The 23,940-nt window shown below is 40.6% G+C and overlaps 1 protein-coding gene across 2 annotated transcripts in view; it reads left to right on the top strand.

Moving 5' to 3' along the window:
• comtd1 (catechol-O-methyltransferase domain containing 1) overlaps nucleotides 1-23,940 on the top strand; it is a 49,081-nt gene that overhangs the window by 22,964 nt on the left and 2,177 nt on the right. For both annotated transcript variants that reach the window (XM_080482288.1, XM_080482287.1), the window contains exons 2-5: nucleotides 21,344-21,487; nucleotides 21,572-21,690; nucleotides 22,329-22,434; nucleotides 23,695-23,813. In XM_080482288.1, the coding sequence (XP_080338414.1) occupies nucleotides 21,445-21,487; nucleotides 21,572-21,690; nucleotides 22,329-22,434; nucleotides 23,695-23,813 (387 nt within the window). In that variant the 5' untranslated portion in view covers nucleotides 21,344-21,444. The remainder of the gene's footprint in view (nucleotides 1-21,343; nucleotides 21,488-21,571; nucleotides 21,691-22,328; nucleotides 22,435-23,694; nucleotides 23,814-23,940) is intronic.

The raw sequence follows: 23,940 nt of genomic DNA, 5'->3' as shown, positions 1-23,940 counted from the left end.
GTTATGCAGACACTCCCATTGCATCCTCATGATGCGCTACAAATGAAAAATCATACGCAAATAAATGAGCTTGACAACTGCGGACAACTTTTAAAATCTCCACGAGTACCTTCAACTCCTATTCACTTATTCAATCTGATTTGCCAAAGTAATAATGTCTGTGTGCTAATTCTATAGCCTGCAATTCAATAATTTTATTAGTCATTAGAGTATAGAATATAAAATATAAATGCTGAAAATATAATTTGTTTGTTATATAATTAATGATATATGACAAGAAGTCCTCATTAATATAGTTGGGATAGAACTATAACATAAAGGGAAAAAAAACAAAACATGAACATACAGTTTAAACAGACATGAGCGATCCATCCAAAAAAAAACAAAAAGAAAGAAAGCTGAACACTTCAAATCTGTAAGAGGCTTTTATGGCAGATTTAAAAAGAAAGCATGCTTATTGAGCTAGAGCTGACAAAAAAGGCTGACACTCAGAAACCAGTATATGGTCCTGTTATAAGGCGAACACTACAAGCCCTAATCGTGATACACATTAAAAAATGGCTTCGGTATAGAATGATGAATGTGCCCATTGAGCCCACCGAATTCTCCCAGCAGCTCTCGGGGTAATAAATCCACACACCGTCAGCCTCAAATTATAAATCAAGCTTCTTGCAGATCTATATGATTCATTGCAATTTATTGACAATAATTTACCGAAGTGGTTTTCAGATGCTTTTAACTTTGCTGTGGCAGTAATTTACAAATCGAGGAGGGGTGGGGGGGGGGATGGAAACAACACTGCTGTATTTCTTCTGCTTGACTGGCAGTGCAGTCGCTAAGTGATATGGAGGGGTAAAAAATTAGATAGCTGATGAAAGCTCATTGATTCAAATGCTTGATGTTCTTGGAAAGGCAAAAGGATGACACTGAAGAATTTGCTTGGGGCTGCCTTCTGAGCAACTTGCAGTCTTTCAGAGGTCTGACTCAGATCCAATGTAAAAATGTGATAATCATTTCAGCAAAAAAAAATAAAAAAAAATACACCCAAGGCAAAATGCTAACAGACAGCTTAAAGTACAAAAATAAACTCCAGAAGAGTATTTCCATCATCCAAGGGAAAACAAGACATTGAGAATCAGCAGGCAACACAACAACAGAATCATGATCATTTAATAATAATGACGTGTTTCATTGATTGCAGCACCTCATAAATTAGATCAAGATTGATTACCTTACATTTTTGTATGAATACAGAACCAATTAAATGTTTTCCTAAGCTGTACGGTGGAATGAAGCTTCAAATCCCCAGTGCCTCTTGTCCATCCTGCCAACATGTCCTTGGGCAATTTTCACCACAAGAGCAGATAACTGACTTGAATCTGTAGTTTGATTTTGCGCCATAATCTGCATTTCTGTAACAATTACACCTCATGCTCGTCTGAAAGGTACTTGATCTCCACAGAGGTTATTTCTGGTGACAGTCATGATGTTGACAGCCATCACCTTCCCACATTGCAGCTACGGCAAAAGGTCAGACCAAATGAGAGCGACGTGTGTGAGCAGGGCTTGTCCTCCTGCCACTGCCTGATCTGGCTGCAGGCACTCTGGCTGATGAGGCCTAAACATCAGCACAGGGTCATTATTTCAACTAGAGGGGCACTTAACTTCTTTAGTCCCCGTCTCTGCTCTGCTGAGAACACACTGCTGGAGTCAGGTGGATGTGAGAGAGAGAGAGAGAGAGAGAGAGAGAGAGAGAGAGAGAGAGAGAGAGAGAGAGAGAGAGAGAGAGAGAGAGAGAGAGAGAAGGAGGCAAGGCACCATGTCGGGGTTTTGTCCCCAAAGTATCCAGAACGACTTTTTGTCCTCATCTCTCTGTCTCTTGGTGAATGTAATTCCTGCACACCCTGGGTGAATTAATTAATTACAAAGCTGGCCGGGTATCAAAGGTAAATGATTTAATTATATTCCCTGCGTCTTTGTTAAGAAGCCAACTGTCAGGCGGTGGTAAGTGGGGCTGTGGCCCTCTGTGGCGCCTGAGGGGGTGCGTGTGGGTGGATGACTGGGACTGTTTGTGTGTGTGTGTGTGTGTGTGTGTGTTTGTGTGTATGTGTGTGTGTGTGTGTGTGTGTGCGTGCGTCTGTATTTTTACATAAAAACCACAATGGAAAACAAGAGATAGGTGTATCAGTTTGCATTTAAAGATGCACTTGTGAGACTATCCTGATGAAAAGAACGAATCGCTCCTTCAGAAGTGTGTGTTTTCCCTGACAAGTGAGGTCTTGTAGCCGTGTGCATGAAAAGGAACAAGTAGCATGTTGTTGTTATCAGACGAAACCTCTCAAGTGTACAAAGGGCCCGGTTACACAAGAGGCTCCGGGTTTTACAGTCAGTGATGGTTTTCTTTTAATCACAACCTTCACGAGTCGCACTGACATCAAATTATGATACATTCATTATCTTAAATACGTTCTGAAGTTTAAGTAGAGGTAGCTTTTCATTATTCAGAATGTTAAAAGTCATTTTTTTGTCAGTTTACTCCACCATGGTGACGTTTATTCCTCTTTTTGTTTTTTTACAAAACAAACCTAAAACCAGAATCAATGAGGGCAATGAAATTAGCCGTAGTTTGACACCTGCCTCATTAGCCTTCCAGCAGCGTCTTTGGTTATTTGCTTCAGAGTCACCACATGGAAATAAGCATTTACTCACCATAAGTACTGACTGTAAGTCACATCTGTCAAAGAAAAGTTTGTTAAAGATGCATTGGCCATTGTGCTTTTAGCCCACAATTAACTTTGTTTGTTTTCTTCATTGTAAAAACACTTTATCTGATTTTCTACATACATTAGTTTTTTTTACAATTTTCAGTTTAAATTCTGTTGTTTTTTGGGGTTTTTTTGGTAGTACTGCATTATTCTATCGTACAGTTCCCTCTCATGGTCTCAGATGGCAAATTCTAGTAGATTTCCATAATATAAGTTGCTTCTTAGTATAAGTCACATGACCAGTCAAACAACATCAGTAAATACAGTAAATGGAAACAAATTAAGTTACTTTTCATGTTAATGATCATGTTTACGTCTCTTGGAACTAATTTTGGATCTCTAACAACTCCTGCATATTATATAGTTGCTTTTCATTGACTGTCTGGTTAAGTTGGATGCTAATAGGGAAAGCAAAGAATATAACTCTGAGGTGAAATGTAAGAGCAAATAGAAATTAAAATTAGATAGAATACACTGCGGGATTTAGTATTACACGAGACACACGGGTCATGTCAATCTTGTCATTTCATCCACTGTTAATGTTTCTCATTTGATTTGTTCAAAGTTAATATCAACAGTGATTAACCAAAGACATCGTGTTTGTAAAATGATCTTTTGAGAATTCTACTTTATCTTAACTGATTCAATTTTAAGTTTTACAAAGCATTTCTTCCGTTTGTCATGACTGGAGAAATAACCCGAGCCACTTATTTGCAAATGAGTCATTGTGATGAAGTTTTATCGAAACCTTAATTTTTTTTTCTGACCCTTCATACTTTGTCGTACTATTTTTAAAACGCGGGTTGTATTTTTAGCGGTGCTTGCACACACTCAGCAAACGTGACACTTTCTTACCTTTGGAAAGAGTCATTTGTTGCCTTTCATTCCTCCTGAAAAAAAAAAAATGGCTCAGACTACATAGTCCATCACATCAAGGCTCAAATTAAAAAATGAATAAAATTCTCGGGTTTGTTTTCTTACTGAGTCAAAGATCACATGACTTTTTAATCGGGGAGCTACTCTGCGCAGCTGGAAATTCCAGGTTTGATGCTTTATTACATTTGACAAAATGTAGCAAATGTTAAAGGAATCATGGAGTCGCAATAAAAGTTAACAAAAATGATAAGCATGCAAAAGTACTGATCGAACAACTAAAAAGTATACTCTGTCAAATGGGGGCAAACTATTTTCAGTTTATAATGTGGAGGAAACTTTCGTAATGTGGGACATAAACAGAGACACACATCTGTTGAGCTTGATTTTTTTTTAATCAAACAGAGATGCTTTTATGATCGCTGTAGCCATCAAGTGAGTGACTAACAATAAGGCCATGTTCTCAATGAAAACACACTTTGGCTAAAAAAAAAAAAAAAAAAAATCATTCAATGGCTGAATAATTGCTGAAGAAGCAGGCCCAGGATTCAAGATAAATAGAGCTGTTACTGAGGTTTTGTCACTGCACAAAAAAGCTGTTTATAGCACAGGGACCTCGAATAAACCATTTTCTGGCCAAACAAGGTAAATGAAGCATAATTGGAAGCCCATTACAAAATTGAAAAACGGGTGCCTTTTGTTTTAACTGTGTTAGGATCGAACTGAGGGCGCCTTCCCTACTCTGTAAACCTGCATTAAACTGCAGGACTCAATAATTATAATGTTCAGGATCCTTCTGAGGGGCGAAGAAAATCAATAGACTAAGGACAAAGAACCTATAGCCATCACTTAATTCTCTTATCACTGTGATTTAGGGGAAGAGGAGGATGTTAAATAACTGTAAATCTTTGGCTATGACTTTGAGGGTGCTTTATGGCAGTTCTTACAGCGTCTCCCCGACAGAATGTCCATACCTTCTACAGACCACACAATTTATAGCTTTATTACCCTTTGTCTTAAAGAGCAGGGAGACATAGCAGGGAAGAGGGAGATAACAGCTCTGCACAGGGGCAGCTGGAGTGGGGAAAAAAAAAAAAAAGTCGGATGCCATCATCGAGAGAGACATATCTCTGTGACAGGTTTACGGCTCGGGAGTAGGGGCTTCTATTTGGGGGTGGAAGACAGAAAACGTGCTGGGTGTCCCACTTCCTTCACACCCACCTGTGTGTCCGAGGCTGCAGCACAGGAAAACACTGCCCCCTGTGGAGGGAGCAGAATTCAGTCCTCTGGCCGACCCATTGATGATCGGATTTGCTCCGCTGTTCAGTCCACCGCTGCCACCACGCCTACCCAGAGGTCACAGGGAGGACTGACAGAAGGGGAGGGCTGGAGCACGAGAGGGCACACAGAAGGGGGGACGTGGAGCGTATTTTCACCACAGAGTCATGAGTTCCCCTGGTCCGGGCAGATGCTTCCTCATATTTTCTTATATCACTGACAAGTGGCTTATTGTTTCCCTTGATAAGGGTACAGTGTTCCCCGTAATGGGAATTAGAAGGAGGCGTAAGTCACCGAGACACAGGGTGAGACTGAATCAATAGATAATGGGAGATTTCTTATGGATGCAAAAGGCACGGTTATTCTCATGGCTGTTTAAAAGACCAAGGCCTCTTATTTTGCTTCCAGCTACACTCATGTGCAGCGGAGGCTAGAAATAAAAGTTACACTCTGCTTGAACCCTGTGAGACCATTTTCATAGTGTGTGTAGATAAATTTCCTGAAACTCAAGTTTTATTCAACTAAACTACTTCATGAAGCGATTTCAGTGAAATTTGAGTGCCGAAGTCTTTAAAAATGTGTTTTCCCAATTAGAAAAATATATATATTTCATATACATCAGCAAACTTTGTCCAGATGGAGAGTTAAAGCTATTTTAGTTAAATCCAAACAATTTTTGATTTCTTTGTCCATTTTAGTGATTTCTGAGTATTAGTTTAAATCTTCATTGCTGAGGCAGAGGAGCTCAAGTTGTCCACATAGCAACAAGACTGCCATTTAGGTTGAAAAGGAAAACAGTTCCCACGTATCAGGCAACATTAAATTGGGAAACTAGCTTAATGTTCATTATTCTCTAGGCTGTTTAAAATAAATAAATAAATAAATAAAACTAAAAAGCTAAAAAACCGAACTCTATACATAAATATTATGTTCACAAGGTTATGGGTCGTGTATGATGGCTTTGAGATTTCTGCACAATGAATACAGTGAAAACAATAGTAAATTTAAAAAAAAGATATCGTTAGATAATGTGAGTTATGAAGGCGATTTTTTAAATTCAAATAGTCTAGTGGAATGCTGTTAATACTGTGATTATTCTACAGGATTTCTAAGTTCATGAAATTCCGGGGGGAAAAAATGGGCAAATTAGAGAAAAACACATTCTGAGACCCAAAAGGGTATTGAGAGAATATTTCAGAAGTGTTTTATTATTGTTTGGAATCTGTGAGCAAATAAATTCAGAAAACATCAACTGTTCAATGAAATAAGCCAATTTGTTTAGAATGTTTTTGGTTAAAGTATTGGTTTTAGATTCACATAAGTGATCCTCAGCATTAAAGTCAAGGAAAACCTCTACGCATCACTGTGAAATATTAGGTTTATGAATGAAAAAAGGTTTCGAAAGCTGATTTATTACTTTTGCAACTTACTGCTAGTCGTGTTTTCTCCAATCTGAGGTATAGACAATGGAGTCCCTAACAGATGGTAGAGTAGATATTATTTCTGTTGTAATGAACGTTCAGATCGCCAGTGTTTGAGATAAAGGAGGCTGTTGAAGGAATCTGTAGACATATTCTGGAAATGGTCACAGATGAATATTTTCTTGCAATACACAGAGCATGCATAGCTGCTACTGAGTTCACCATAAAACACTGTTGTATTGTTTGAAGAACAAAATACTTCTAGAAACTGTAAACTAGATTGTGATGAAGTGCTTGGTTTGTTTTTGCACAGTAAAGCTGTATTTACAAAAATGGACTGATAGACGTAGACACATCTAACGGCAATTTAGAGTCACCTGTGAACCTCAAACACAAGTTTTTTTTTCACTGTAGGAGGAAAACCCAGGCACGCATGGTGGGAATATTCAAACTGGGAACCAGGGAAAGTCTCAAAACTGCAGTTTTTAGCTCCATCACCTTTCGTATCTGTGGCCCCGTCCAAAAAAATGCAACTAAAAACAGCAAGTGAAGTGAATCTCAGACCGCACTCTTTTCAGAAAAGAAAAGAATATTTGTAAATCCAGTTTGACCCAGTTACTGACCAACTCCCAACACAATACTGAGATCAAAGGCAGAGCTTGTATTCTCCTTCTTGATAACTTATTGTCGGCAGCTGCTCAGACGAGAAATGACCGGGTGACAGAACTTTAAACTGAACACCAGACAGGAAGTCAACAAAACAATGGTCTTCTCAAGTGATAAACACAAATGTTTGATGGCTCAGACTTCAAAACCAACAGCAAATCTATTTTAACTTCCTTTGGTGACAAAGTGTGCCTTGAAACTAAAATAAAGACCTGCAGCAAACCTCTTTGGTTCATCCTGTAACACTTGGGGTGTAAAACAAGCTGGTGACTGCTCTGCTTCTTAAGGAAGTTTAAATGCAACACATCTGAAAACATGATGAAAGAGGTTCAGGAGAGAGAGAGAGAGAGAGAGAGAGAGAGAGAGAAAGCACAATGCATACCCTCGGAGAATGATTTGTGGTCGTATACTTAGAATCTTGAATCCCAAACCATCCAGCATGGTCAGTGAGCAGAGCAGCTGAGAGGGTGTCCTCCCGCTGACAGCTCCCCCTAGGGCCCTGGAATACATTAACCACTGAGGTCCACAGGGGTGTTGGGGACAATTACTCATTCTTGCCATGTGACACCCTCAATAAATTAAACTCCCCCTTTAAGTTTTAAAGGCAAATGCATATTGTGGCCATCACTTAAAGGCTGGCCTGTCCGTGCTCGCGCATAATTCCTTGTAAGAATGTGTTGCCGCAACTTGGTAACTCGACCAAGCAGCTGACTACAGATGAGTGAGCAATGTGCCAAAGAAGTCAGAGGGATTGGAGAAAGTGTGGAGGCTTCAAAGAGCTGTGTGTGTGTGTGTGTGTGTGTGTGTGTGTGTGTGTGTGTGTGTGTGTGTGTGTGTGTGTGTGTCTCTTCAATGTGAATAAATTCTACTCCAAGTATAATCTAATTATAAATCTTGCTCTCATCTGCCATGAGTCATCTTTGTACTCGTTTAGCTAAATTAGAGGAAGGAATTCAGACACATCAGTGAGATTTAAATGATTTTTTAAATTTTTTTTTTGAAACTGTAAAAGTTATTGATGTCACACAAAATGATTGTTAAGCCCCTGTAAATAATGGCTTTAAAGAAAATGTAATAAATGACAAATTAAGCCCAGGGAGCTTACTTTTTTTTTTTTTTTTTTTTTGGGCAGTGGCCATGATGCATAAAAATCTTCTTTTTTTTTTTCCCTCCCCAACAGCTGCATGTCCAAAAGAGGTAATTACATTCTCTGTAAACACATATAAAACCTGAGCAAACAGAGCCAGCAGACGGCTATGGATTAGAGGTGAGATGGAGACGTCATCCCATCCTCACAATGGCACATCTGGAAGATAACTGAAAAATACAGATGGTGATAGGTTCTTTCAATGTAAAAAAAAAAAAGTCTCCAAAATACATTTTTTTCACTGTGCAAGAGTTAGCACAGCGGTGACAAGCCTGACACGTTGTGCTTGAGGAGCATCAACACTTCTACTCAACAAAAACACGACAACGTCAAAAGCTAATTATCTGTCACACCGAGATTATGTTGAAATTATTTTACTTGTGTCAGTGTATCACTGGATTTATTCAACACGCCAGAAAAGAAAAGGTTGAAGATGATCCCTATGAACGCTTGAAACAAATCAGTCACTTTGCCTTCTCTTACCTAATCTACATGAGTTGTTTTCACTTTACCACCGCATGGAACACACGCTGACATCTGTGAACGTCTACGTCAGCTCTCCACTCCCCCCCCCCCCCCCCCCCCCCCCCCCCCCCCTCCCGCTCGGTCCAACGAGAGATTTGACAATCTATGTCTTATTAGACTCCTCGAAGCGAATGTTCTGTCACTGCATTAAAAGACCACCAGCTTGAAGTTGGCCGAAACTTTATACTTCCTCTCCGCCTGTGCTCTTTTCATCACGCGCTAATGATCTCGATGAGCAGTACATGCGGCACCGACACCAGACAGCCGGGTGAGGAAAAAAGGAGGTGGGGAGTTGATACGGGAGTCGATGCAATGCTTATGATGGGATTTTGTCAAGTCCCCAACCAGGGGCCCTTCAGTGGAAGGCAACGACGGCAAAGATCACAAGACACATTAAGAAGCACTCCGTCACAATGTGAAAGAACATCTGACTTCCCAGCTGCCACCGTTCATTTTCATAATGACAGTGAATGCAGTTGAAAGCAGTGGGATCTCTGAATGGCATTAGACTCTTTTCTTTCAGTTTTGATTAGGTGACTTGGAGAAGATGAAGGGAAATCATTTAGAGGAGGATAAGTGTGTCAGGAGATAATGGCTCCACAGGTTGAACATGGCGAAGGAACAGTGGCTAAAAAACTGAGGCTGACGAAATGCAGCAACAAAGCTGAGAAATCCCGGAGCGTGTGTGTGTGTGTGTGTGTGTGTGTGTGTGTGTTTATCTGTGTCTTTCCACGGATGCATTTGGTTTCGGTGTGTGCGAGTGCGCGAATGTGTGTGCATGAACGTACAGCAGCTCTGACAGAGATCTACGTATGTGTGTCGTGTCAGGCATCTCGGTCGCGGTGACAGCGTTTCTCATTGATGTGGCACGACTTGGAAAACAAAAGTAAGATGGCTAAGTATCTCCGGTAAATACTTTTAACATATTCAAACAAATTAATGTCAAAAATTTACTTTAGTGAGCCTTTCTTTTTTTTTGCTTAAAAACATTTGTTAAGCTTCGAATTGAATCCTCTCACACAGAAGCCTATATACAGTATTTCTTTGTTTTACCTTAATTTATTCTTAAGCCCGTGCAAATAAATTATATAAACCCGTTTGAGGGACTATGCAGATCACCTGGAGATTTAAATTGTGTCTGTGAAAGTACTAAATCTTTCAAAATGTCTTTTAAAACTTTACGAATGTTCTCTGTGCCCTGACCAAAACAAAACACGATGACAGGTGCCAGTTTACGACATCCCTCTCTTTATCTCTGAGTCTCTTCAATTTCCCCCGACAGAGAGGGGGGGAAGAAAGACAGATAGAGATGGTGGGGGGAGGGAGGGAGGGGGGCGCATGGGACCTGAAGTGTGTTTAGGAGGAAGATGGTTGTCAGTCGCTGTCAATCGTCTGCTTTTTGATGCCATCGTCTTGGCACAGGCCTGTCTGTCTCACAGTGCAACAGCTATCAAAGACTCACTCACAGCAGAGACAGGCGCTGGGGTGGAAACACGGGGTAAAACCACACATTCTCTCATTTACACCTGGCATATAAACTTTGTGAAATGTGATGGAGTTGATCATTCTCACCTGGTGTTGGAGCTGGTAAACATGTGCAGGTGCTAATGCATATGCTTATTTAGTAAATGTATGCAAACTGAGTAAGAATTCAGGTTGGATTAGAATTTTTATTTAATGGTTTGGATTACATGGTCTCAGTATCTGGCGAAGTACAATGTCACTCTGAATTAAGGGACTTCATCATTGGGTAATACAGACTCTTCACGATAAAAGAACATTTATGTTGTCAGGTTGCAAACTCTCTTTGGAGTTCATTTCCTCTTTGCGAATATCTAAGGCGCTTCAAAAAGTATTTTAGAATGAACTTTATTTCATGCCATAGCAAAAGTAAACAATTATGGCCTCACTGACTATAACTGTAGAAGAATGATTCGAGCTGTGTCATCGTGCTTTGGTGATTTAATTTGCAAAATCTGTGCCGTACTGGTAAGGTTGTGAAACCTTTGTATCGAGATCTCACACATCTGCTCGGCCCAGTCACAACTGACTGCTTCACCGGGCCCAATAGATCCCGTAAATAAACACACCGGAACAAATGTCTGCATGATAGGAACTACCAAATACTATTAACAAATTACTTCACTCTAGTGTTCAGTTTTTTTGTTAATATGCTCTTTTTTTCCAATCAGGAATTGGATGAAGCTCGTTGGGGACGATTGGTCATGTGACCGCTGGAAAAGCAGTCACATCGTTGCAATGTTCACTTCACTTCCATAAAGAAAACCACAGCAAACCATGGACCCGTGTCTGATCTACTAACATGTGGGAGGCAGCGTTAATGAACCCTACTGCAACAAATAGATAGCTTTCTTGTAGACCAGTTTGAAACGCTCCATTATTAATCTCTCCTTTATAGGACGTCTGTTTGGTAAGAAATAACAGAGATATATGACGTAATCTACATATTCATATTCAGGTAGGTTGAGTTCAGGGTTTTTGGAGGCATTTGGAGGCACTCCATTCTAACTTAAGCGTAAAAATAGATTTAATCACAAAAGGAATAATGGTAAAACATGGTCAAAGTAACATTCATTGAATTCTACAAAGAGGTAGGCACCCCCCGGCTATAAAAGAAAAACCGCAAAACTATTCAAATCTGAAGTCACATAAACTCACCAAAGTCCGATCACAACTTTATAAATCATTAATAAATTCTACTTTTCTTGGTACTTGGCATATTCTCATTTCATTTGAAAGTGATACATTGACAAAGGTTCCATTGTCAGGCCCGGTTTCCATGCACTATGCAGTGTTTGTTTTACATGAACATTTCCACAGGCAAGTCGTGTGCAGTCGATGTTTGACTGGCTAGTCATGCGACCAAAGCACTTCAGCAGGGCAAATGTTTCAGCAGGAAGCAGCGCGGTCATATATTTCCAATAGTCGATATTATGATCGATTAGGCAGTGATCTATTAAAAGAAAGTCCCACACTGGTGGCCTTTATTGTCTTATTATTGGCTGCTAGAGAACATTTTGAAGACAGTGTGTCACTGCACGCTGCCTTGGCGATAACATCAATCTGCTCTGCTGTCCTTGGTGAGCCGTCTGCTTCTCATTTTGCCCCGAGACAGATCGCGTAGACAGTCTCCAGTTCCCACACCACACCTCTTTATTGGCCCAAGACAGCCTCGGGATGACTGTGTCCAGAAGACCAGACCACAAATGGACACGGAAAGCAGAAGACAAGGTTGGGTGGTTCTCCTGCCAAACGTGTCTATTCTGTTTGGCTTACTGGGTTGCGTCACTCGGCCTTTTTGGCAGTCACAACAATGAAAAAAATGCGATGGGGTCCCTGCTCAAGCACATAGCTCAATCTCTTGTTCGTCTAGTGAGCAGCTGCTTTCAGGAAGTCCTGTCAGCGATTACCATTTGGCCTTGAACCTGTGCTAAACTATTGAATTCATCATGCATAAAACATTAAAGATGTACATCCAAAAGGCTGTGGCTGCCTGTTTATTGGCACTCACTGCTCCATAAACCATTTTCATCCCTCGCAGGATGAGACGCACATGCTCTGCAGTCCTATTGATGGCGTTTAACACAGAATATAAACCATAAAACACAATAATAAACATAAGCGGAGCAAATAAATCAGATTCATAATAACCCTGAGGTGGGATTTATGTAAGCAAAGATAGAGTCTTTGTGCAAATTGATGGTACAAGCTCGATCAAAGCACCAGTGAGACACTAATATAGTCTTATAAACACACCAGCAACACTTTAAAGTAGCTTCATCTCTCCTCTTTGGCTGGCCTAAGTGCTTAAGTAATGTATTGCTTTCATAAGTGTGCAACTTTGTAGTACTTTCTTTTGCGGAAATATGTCTTCATCCTCTGGGTGGTGTGATTAAGAATAAAATACAAAGACTATTACAGTGGAATAAATTCAAGCTGTGACATAAAGCAGGGAAGCATTAGCCGCAGTGAGCTGAGCAGCGGCAGTTCCCTCTCGGAGAGGCCCCTGTGACGACGACAGGGAGCTCTTGGGGTATCCATCACCAGCACACACCGTCCCCCTGGCACCCGCGCTAATGTATCACCTCTGGATTACAGTAATATCTGTCTGACGGATGTTTTCTGAGTGGAGAGAGCCATGTGTACCCCAGATAGGAGCCTCAGTTGCTGGGTGTAGCGCTGAGGAGATTGGGCTTCTGCTCCTGGAGGTCCATTACTTCTATTCTTCCCAACTCTCATGAGTCCCAAGTCCTGGATCTTATTCCCCCTCCTAGTGCCTTCCCTCCCCATTCTTTACCTTTGTGTGTGCGTGCGTGTGTGTGTGTGTGTGTGTGTGTGTGTGTGTGTGTGTGTGTGTGTGTGTGTGTGTGTGTGTGTGTGTGTGTGTGTGTGTGTGTGTGTGTGTGTGTGTGTGTGTGTGTGTGTGTGTGTGTGTGTGTGTGTGTGTGTGTGTGCATGTATGCATACCTGCTCGCATGTGTTAGTCACAAGTCTCCACCGAGAGGCCGACAGCCATCCCGGGGCAATGCCTGGGTTCTTCCAGTCAACTTTACTGCCTTCATTTGGCCTGATGAATGGCTCGCTGCCTTATCAGCCCCTCTGCCTGCAATCTCAAGTGGTTCCCTGGAGCCTCACACTGCCTGCAGCTTCGCTCGCCCTGTTCAGCAAAAGCAGTCTTTTCAAGCCCAGACGCACGCTGTGAGACACAGCAAACAAAGGTGCACATTTACATTCAGATAATACTATTCTCGATGTACACTTCTGAAACCACATGCACATGGATCGAAAAAAACAATGTGCCAATTGTCGCAAGTGAAAATCCTGCAGAGCACCGACACAGCGCACACATTCAAGCACACGCACACACTTTTCCACAAGGCACACAAGCACGTGCACACGTCAGCCAGCAAATCCATCATCTTTATTTCTTCCCCAATGTGCTCATATTTTTCTTGTGGCTGCACCATACTCACAAAAATATTTATTTTTGCAGATTTATTTTTTATTTTTTTTGTTGTTGTTGTTGTTTGTTGAGGAAACAAAAGAAATCACACCTCTCGTTCTCCCTGGCTCATGCCAAAATAATCAATGCTTTCCAGAGAGGGACTTGTGGCGTGACATGCGTAGAGGGAAGGCAGAAGGATGCAGACATAGCTCCAGGGCTCCGGTTGTAGATAATAAGTGAGGAGCAGTCCTTGGGTATGTTTTACAGCTATCAAGACTCATCATATTTGACATGCATTCTGGTGTTTACACAGTCTCCTCCGTAAAATCCTCTCCAGCTATAGAAGGGAACGGGGCGCGGGGAGCACACACAACGCAGCACGTACACATCCTGCACACAGAAGTGCGCTTTAGAAAAGAGGATCCAGTTGTTGCCTTTGCTTTCTCTCTCTCTCTCTCGCTCTCTCTCTCTCTCCCTCCCTCTTTTCTCCTCGTCCCATCTCTTATCCACGGCACAATTGGCGGCGTTAGCACCTGTCAGCTGACTGACTTCTTGTTCCCGGTGGCTTATGAAAAAATCATGGCTGCTGGGCTTCAGAGGCTGCTTTCCCATCAATATGAATTCACCATGGTCTTCATGCAACATTAGGCCAGGTCCTGTTTTCATACAGCAAGCCACACGCTCCTTCGTCTGTTATACACAAGAGGAAATGAAAAGAGTAAATAGTCCTTTTAGAATGTTGCATTCGATCATGGGTGGAACCAAGTCGCCTATGAAAGGGACCAGTATACTTGGCTCTCAAAAGCACATTTGCTTTCCATCCCCAGATATTACGGCTCCGTGCTCTGTGGCTCTTATTAGTGTGGCCTCTTTTATTGTAAATAAAACAGTCCGATTCACAGTGCAGCGCCGCGATGGTTGTCCCCCATTGTTATAATCAAAACAAGCACTTACACAAATGTAATTTATGTACTTTTAGTTGTAGCACTGCAGCAGTGCTGCTCTGTGTGTACTGTGGCACAGTTACTCTGAGGCATGTATTAGAATACTTAACTATAACTTCAGGATATGCCACCCAACTGAGTGTAACAATACATCAGTCCCTTATTTTATAGCCATGGAGGACAAACAAAACTGTCTCCAGTATTTTGTTAATAAATAGTGTTTAAACAGTGTTTCTATTTTTTAAGGATTAAAGTTTTGGTTCACTGAAAGAGGTCACAGCAACATGCATCAAATAGTTGATTGCAATTTAAATTTTGTGTTAATAAATGTTGTCATCTGTCTTCTGAAATATAGTTTGGTTTAATAGTTTATTACTTCCTCAAAAAACTTCGAATTACTCGGCAAAGTATTTTTAGTGTGAAAACAATCTTGACTTTTGCGATTTAAGCACCTGAACTTCTTATAACTATTATTAATTCTAATTACATATATCTAATTCAACATGTCTGAAAACTGGAAGAAAGAAGTACAACTTATTTAATTCTACCACTTCCCCAATACTCGATAATCACATTTCAGAATTATCCTGACTATTACTTACTTGCTTTAGCACTTCTTTGTTGCATTTTTTTCCATTTATTTGCAGATTATTTTCCATTTGTACATCATTACTGTGCGACATAGATTCACTGTTGATAATTAACATGCTCAACTGTTTTCTCATCAAATCACATTCTGTTTTTGGGAATGACTCTTTCTCATGTACGTTGTTAAATAACCTAGGGGCCATTAAAATTATTTATTTATTCCACTAAAGTAAGTTTCTCAACTTCAGCAAGTTTAACTATCGTGCTCATCTGATTTAGGTACAAATATATGAGTTTATTGGTTTTAGTGGGTATTTGAAGCAGGAATTACATTAGTACAACTAAAAATGTCTTGCTGGTATCAACCAAAAAAAAAAAAAAAAAGCAATATAAGTTAAATAAGAATTATACTACATTAGTGTAATTAACCAGACTGTTGCCAGCCCAGTTATTGAGGATTTCAAGTTGATATATGAGAATTGGAGTTTCACTGCTTGCCTTACTCATCACTTTAAGAAAGGTTTCAAAATTGAACTTTCTTTTTTCCATTTTTCCATTTTTCAAGTATAAAAGGAGTTCGAATTAAGAGCAAATCTTCCATACCTTGAAATCTTGAAACGTTTGATCAAGGAATAAATAAATAAACAAATGACAGATATGGTAAATTTGACCAAAAGTCTACCGATTCACAGATTACATCCTGTTGTGGAACTGATGTACGCTGATCTGAAGTAATGAAACAGTAAAACAGTGAGACAAGGTATAAAATGTGGATTTCGACCTGCTGCTAAAATCCTGACTCACATGGCCTTCGTTACACATCTGCGTGGCTGGACCTGCCGCAAAGCCCCTGCTTTCTTTCATTTCTCCGTCTCTCTTTAGCCTTTTTACACATGCTGAAAGTCAATTATCTACACCACTTCTCCCTGACATCATCGCGCTAATACAAGCTGCTCTTGACCTTATGTTTGTGTGTCTGGAGCGGATGGGAGCGCTGTGCTTCTCCCTGATTGGATTAACTGCAGATGTGGTGTGTGTCCGTGTCTATTACACAGGCTGTGTTGTGATTTCGAACCCCGAGACCAACTCACCCCCCCCCCCCCCCACCCCCACCCCCACCCCCCAACCCCCTTCCTCCTCCTCCTCGAGACCCTCTTCCTCAGCCACTGTCCCACCCCTCTCCTCCTTTACACCACCCTGAAGGCCTGCTCCTCTTTCACGCTATCTCCCAACACCCCAACCACGAGAAATTGTGCACACACGCATATCCACTCACACACATATGCCCCAGCTCATGCCTCCAAACAGTCATATCCCATGTGTCTATTGCACATTGATGGGATGCCTGGAGAAAGCCTGCATCTTTCCATCCACACCCTCATTTTCTCTCTCTCTCTCTCTCTCTCTCTCTCTCTCTCTCTCTCTCTCTCTCTCTCTCTCTCTCTCTCTCTCTCTCTCTCTCTCTTGCTCCCTTTTTCTGAGTCCAGAGGGGTCATCTCAGACAGAGAGCTTATAATCAACTCAATTAAGTGAGTCTGATTGCCATGGCAAATTGGTCTGGGTTATAACATTAACATTAGCGCCTGGAGTGCGGTCACGGCGGGATATGGCAGTCAGATGAGCGTGAGACTAATAGGAAGGAAGGATGAACTGACGCTGGATTGATTGTGGAGGACAAAGAATATTAAAAAATGTGACTTTCTGTACACTAGACATTAGAGGAAATATTCGGTATTCAGAGGTGTACAAAGGAGCGAGTATCCTTCCTGTGCTGCCTGAGACTGACAACCTGAGTGTGTAAGGAATGATATAGCTGGGAGACCTGCTGGCTTTAAACCAGAGCTTCACCCGGTAATTGTTTCTGAGGATATGACATTTGTCTCTTTTTGTGGCTTGCTCAAGGTGTCAACACCTTTCATATAGCCAGGATTTTTTTTTTTCTCTGTGGCTCACGTGCCCTGGAGCAGCCTGTTTGATCTTCTTGAGGACTGTCAACTTATTGCGTGGCTCCATGGAAATTGAATCCCGTATTTATTTACACGGCAGGTTAATAGAATAGATGCCTAGGTGATTTGAAAGTCAAACAACCACACCTGCCATTCAATTTTTTTTCCCTCCTCCACAGGAGCAGATCCACTGTTTTGTTCTGTAAGACACAAAGGGAGGATGATAATGAACTGAACGGCTTATCCCCCAACATTCTCGCTCCAGAATACGTCGTAGTTTAAATACAAGAGGGCCGATAAATCCAGATTTCCATGATTGAAAAGCACTTCTTGGGAATGTTTTTGTTGTATCCTCATCTACATTCTGCAAACCTCTGAATGGCCTACATACACTGGAGCTCTTGGGCGTGCACGCGCAGGAAAAACACTAGTACACACACACCCACACACACACCCACACACACACACACACACACACACACACACACACACACACACACACACACACACACACGCACACACTCAGTGGCCCAGTTTGAGTAAAATCAGTGTCAGTGCATATCTAATCGTGCATGCTGGTGCATGTGTGCTCCCCTCTTCTGGAGGCTTTAAACAGACTTGTCATGTTGCGAGATGCTGCTGTCAGACGAAGGACAAATCTGAGGGTGTCAATTGAATGCCGAGGACTGTCTGTCAGTCGCCCTGACGTCGGTCTCTCCACTGTGATTAGCATCACTTAATATTCATGCATGCTTATCTGACTGCTGAGACGGTGCCGGGCCGACTCTTCTTCTTTCTTTTTTTTCCAAACACGGTGATAAACACACGGGTGATGTAACAGCGGTGTGGCATTACAAGCGAGTCAATACGTTCTGCCTGCGTCCTCTCTGACGGGGTCACAGGTCAATTCAACAAGAGGAAAGTGATATTACTTTCCAGACAGGGGAGTGAAGGCCTGACTCTCTTTGTGCTACAAGCTTGTGAAAACAAGGCGCATATGCTGAACAACACTGCCACCTGCTGGCCACAGTCAGGTATTAATCCACTGAAAGGGGCCGCTAAAACAAACTTGTGCTGGAAGGCCTGCAACTTTTGCACTAATTCCACACATTTGTCATTCTGTTTAAAGCCTGGACGCGCACATGTGGATGCCTCTAAAGTACTGTATACTTACATTCCTCCTCTCTGCACAGTTTGAAAGATTTAAAAGCTTTTTTCCCCTCCTTCTTCCCACATGCTAAATGCATCAAAACAGGAACCTCTTGAATTATTTTGTTTCATATTAGCAGTTGTATGTGTCAGTTTTGTTTTCTTGTTTCTCTACCACATAGTTTTTTTTTTTTCTTTCTTTCTCCCCCTACCTCAGAGAGAGCATGTGAATGTGTATCATTGTGGCACTATGACAGTCACGGCCGGGAGGAGGAACAGTGGTGTGCTCGCTGCAGATGGCAGCACACATTTTTTCATTCCTTAAACAGACACAAAAAGCAGCTGAGGGACCAGGGCCTGTCTGTAGAATGTGCTGGGGAAGAGTAGGTACTTGGCACAAGTAGCAGAAACAATTAGCGTCACATGAGCAAAGGCCTGAAGCAGCGAGAGAGAGAGCGAGAGAGAGAGAGAGAGAAAGACAGAGAGAGAGGAATGGTGGAAAAACATGGGATCTCATTTTCACCAGGAGGACTTTCGCCGAGCAGTGCGCACACTCTGAGACGTCTTCTTCCTTTCCTCCTCACAACTCAAACATTTTTTTTAGAGACAGTTTGTGTCACGGCTCATTTACGTGATGCGCTCTTGTCGGCGGCATGTTTTTGTTTGTATCTGTGCATTCCTAATTAGGGAATAGACAGAGGAAGCTCTGTGTCCTTGGAGAGACCTTGCATCCCACTCACATCCCCAAAATCCCTTTTTGAACGTTCCTGGCTACCGTCTTCCCTCTTCCCCGTCTTTGAAGTCGCACGACGAGATGATCTGAAAGTGTAGCTTATGAAAACACTTCACCAGTCTCGCTCTGTGAAACACCGAACTTTACCGGCTTTGCAGATAAGCTCAAAGGAAATGTTGAGCATTAAAAAGAAAGAACCGGAGCACTTTCAGTCAAATAAAAAACCCCTGGGTTTGGATTTTTTTTTTTTTTTTTTTCTCCAACTTTATCTTAATACATCTGCATGATCGTATGAGCCACTGGTCATGAGGATCCTTCATCTTTCCCATGCTAGATGCGATGTATAAATATTACCAGGTAACTACTGTTTCTTTCTTTCAATAATAATACACCCTGGACAGAGCTCATTTACAATAACTTCATAAAAGGCTTTCAGTAACCTTTTATTTTTATTATCATTATTGAATAACACAGGGAGATTTTTAGTCTAAAATGTCTTCAGCTTGTTTTTACTTGGCGTTTTGCCTCCCATTGACCAGTGACCGGGTTTGTTTCAATACAAAACTCAAACTTATAAATATGCCTTTTGTGTTTTACATCTTCTATTCATCAAATCCTTGATTTTACTCTTAATTATATAAACTAGTAGCAGTGGGCTACCTTGCTCAAGGTAACCTGTCAGCGGTTTTTTTTTTTTTTTGGTTTTTTTTAATCTCTGGGCCACCAAGGCCTGAAAGTACAGCTTCATGATACATACCACTTGTTGGTTTTAATTTTTTAACAAGACGTTGGCATGCAAGTTTTCATAGCGACGTCAACTTTGTGGCAGAATCTTCCCAGCAGCGTTTCCCAGCAGTCGCCTAACACTATGGGCTTGATCCTGATAGTCTGACCTTTCTTGGCTGTTCCTTCCATCACGCAAATTTCACCCAGTGGACAGTTTTCCTTGCTACATAATACCTAGTTCTAAAGTTGTTGCAGGGTGCTGTAATCGTCAAAGAGCATAGAACCAGTCTAAGCATCCCGGGTAAGCCTTGAATTTATGAACACCTGAGTGATATTCAAATCATGTTGGTCATTTTTGTTTTTGCTTAACACTTTTCAGTACAAACGCCAGACAAGCCATGATCGAAAAATATCCAATAGCTGAAATCCCATGCATGTTTGTGTGATCAAAATCACACAGAAACACAAAGCACATGAATTAAATGTTGATGGATATGATAAAGCAGCTAAATGAGACAAAGATGCTTTTTAATAAACTATTAAAAAAAAAAGTTGTGTTAGTGTCAACTAATTTAAATTGCACATCTTTGGAGCTGTGGCGTATCAAAAGAGCTTTAACAAAGCATGTACTTTTCTTTAATTGTCTTGCTATCATCCCATAAGGCCATTTTATCATCAATTTTATTTTGAAAAGTGTATCTGAATTTATCTACAGATTCTTACTACAAGAATAATATGAAATAAATATCCAGGCTCCATTAAACAATATAAAAAAAATCCCTTTTAAGATAATGAAATGTAAATATAAAAGATTATATTAAATTGGGGGAGTCAAACACATTACACACTAGTCTTGTGCTTCAAATAGCTCTCAAACTCATATCACAGTTTTCTCCACTGATTACTGCACTCTTAAAGAATAATGTTTGTCACAGGACAATAAATGAAACATTAGATGAGGACTGAAAATAGGGACAACCTTCTGCAAACCTGGACTCTGGAAGGTCCACAATGGCACAAGGGCCATCTAGGGACGAGTGTAAATCTAAAATTACATTTGTTCAGCTTTAGATTATATCATGAAATATATCAAATATATTATTTAAAGCATTTATTATATTTAGATTTATCCATACCATATCAATTGGACATTACAAGTTAAGTTACTGAGATATTCAACTGCTGGAGAAAACCCATGAACACACCTGTTCATTTATAGTGGAGAAGCTGCTTCTTTCCTGGGTTTTTTTTAAATAGAAATAAGTCAAAGTCACTTTTGTTTTATATCTTATTTCTTGTTGAATGAGTGTTATCCAGTGAAGCTCAGCATTAGAATTTGTTCAAGTGTGACAATATTGATATAGTCCTGACAAACACAAATGCCGCTCAAAGTGTGCTTTTCTGGATTGCAACATCCCAGACTGGCCTGCAGAGTTTTCATTTTCAGGCCTGCAGCAATTAAACACTGCAGAGTCATTAAATAATGGTCAACTGTCAAATCAGTTTAAGCAATTCCGTCTCATGATTGACATATTTTGGATTTTGTCATATTTTAATGAGACTTCTCAGTTTCAAGTCAGCTCAGAAAATCAATAAGTGGTTTCTCCCTCTCAAAGGTTATCCAAACAAACACAGATGTACAAAAAGAGCCAACGCAGAGGGAAGTGTGGACATTCAAGCCAAAGTCTTCTCTAAAATAACCCGCAGCCCTGCAGACATGAAGATGCTCTTTTGTGTTGGACTTGCTGTTGTTCTAACAGGTATGAGATGACTATTGCGGCGGCATGTGACAGGACTACTGTAAGCTTGGAAAGTCGATTTTTAATTTTGTTGTTGGTGGTCAGGTGTGGGAACGTCTGCCTTTGTTGGGAAGAGCCACGGCGGAGGGAAGGACGATCCTGTGCTGCAGTATGTAGTGAACAACTCACTAAGGGAGCATCCAGTCCTCACTAAACTCCGACTGGTAGGAGAGAAACATGAACTTGACTTGATTTATTCATTTATTTTTTTTAATTATACTCTATTAAGCTACCTGTACACACCCCTGAGTGTGTGCAGCAGCCCTGTGACTGACTCACAAGCCATGCAGATGTTGCCTTCTCACCCACTTTCAGCTGGCATACCTTCCATCAACTCCCCACCAGCCTCCAGGATAAACATACAGAGGATGTGTGATCTGGATAGTATTTTGAGATCACTTTTCACTTAGCATGGGAGGGACTCCTGCACATATGATTCTACATGCTGAAGTCACCAGCAGGTTATTTAGGTCAGATGAACGGCTGCAGGCTCAAAACTTAAGACGATTGGAACTTTGAAGTTTGTAAACTTTGAATGTCACTACTTCGAGATACAACTTCAGTGGGCACAGGAGAGACCCCCCCCCTTGGTTTCATATTTGTTGCATTTCCTTAGGCTATTTTTGTTGTGTATTTCATTTTAAACAGCAGTATAAATAATGGACATCCATCAGTGTATGGTTTCTGAATGTTAGCAGTACAATATTTGGTCAGTAGAAGGCAGCACAGTGCCAGAGATAACTACTACACAGCTAACTAAAAACTTTTACCCCCCATAACCACTTAACATTTTTTATTTCAGAGAACCATGGAAGACCGCGCCAACGGGATGATGGTTGCAAGTGAACAGGCCCAGTTAATGGCAAATCTCATTAAACTGATCAACGGCACAAAGGCTATTGAAATTGGTAAGAATCAATGAGATCTCCTTTGTTTGGATTGTTTCTCAAAAAAATTACTTTTCACACATCATGAGAGGAGTTAACCACATCCAAATCCTCATAGCAATTTTTGTAAATCACATTCTTTCAAAAAAAAACAAATCATGAAGTGATATTTCCTTTATGTGTCTGTGGTAGAAGTGTTTGGTTACAGTTTGGCTCTTGAGGTGAAGATGATGGTTTTATGGCTCTCGCTAAAGTTACCATGAGAGTTTTGCTTTTGTTTATTTATTGATTTTTATTTCCTCTTCAGTGGACGAGGCGTGCCTCATAAAGTATTATTATTATCTAACTCAATTCTCTACATATACGATAAAGATAATTGTTTCACTTGTGATTGGTGCTTTTTAATAAACACAAGCTTATCGATGAGCTGTATGCGTTTATGAATCCGTTTACTGGATGAACAGGTGTTATACTTGAAGAGATTTGTATCCCCCACACTGGGACACTTGCAATTTAAAGCACCGGACTTGAATCAAGACTGAAACAGTCCAAAAACTACCTGTTTGACTTTGAGATGAACTGAATGTGTGAATTTACCAGCCTGTCCCACGAAGTAATGAAAGTTAGCTAAGGTGTCATCCAGCTGTATGCATTTTATAAAGATGTTCTGTTTTCAAGTTAAAATCAAAAATAAGAAGGTATCTATACAGAAATAACGAGTTTGAAACAACACAGATTTTTACTGACGTAACTCGGAACTGAAATCAAGTGGTAGCATACATGTTAAACTAAATTTAAATGATGTGTTGTTGAAGAAACCCACTACAGGACATGTTAATGTATAATTGTAACCAGATACAGTAAATTTTTATCACTTTGTCTGATCTTCAGCATTTTATTTTTCTATGAATGCGCTCAGCTGCAAGATTCTGATTTGTTTAAAAGTTCTTCAGACTTAAATGAAAATTAAAAGTGTCGGATGATGAGTTTGCCCTCACAGTGCTTGAATCACATTGAGCCAGGCTTTCCGACTCTCGTGCTTTGTCTCACTCGATATAGAAATGTTGGGTTGAAAGCTGGAATTGCTATTGTTTTTCAAAGCACAAGATATTATTGTTTACTGCAGGTTTGTTCCATAGGCAGGAACAGATCCAACCATCTGCAACTTTTGCTAATTCATCAGTTCATCTAAGTTTATTACACTTATAATGAATTCAGCTAAAAAGAAATCTACATAAATAATAGTTTAACCAATGAACTGAACCTGTTTTTATTTTGCAGGAATGTACACAGGGTACAATGCCCTCAGTATGGCTTTGGCCATGCCAGACAGTGGACGTGTGATTGCTTGTGAAGTCGCAGAACAATACATAGAAGTTGGCAATATCTTTTTTAAAGAGGTGGGATCCGTTTATAAGTGTCGATTGAATACAGTCATTTTAATAAATGTTCAATACGACATAATGTATAATGAAAATGATAATGATGGCATTTATTTCTCCTGACTTCTGCATTGTTTATAAGGTT

This window comes from Lipophrys pholis (genome assembly GCF_963383615.2).
Source record: "Lipophrys pholis genome assembly, chromosome: 15".
NCBI classification, from domain to species: domain Eukaryota; kingdom Metazoa; phylum Chordata; class Actinopteri; order Blenniiformes; family Blenniidae; genus Lipophrys; species Lipophrys pholis.
This window is presented reverse-complemented; position numbering and strand designations above follow the sequence as displayed.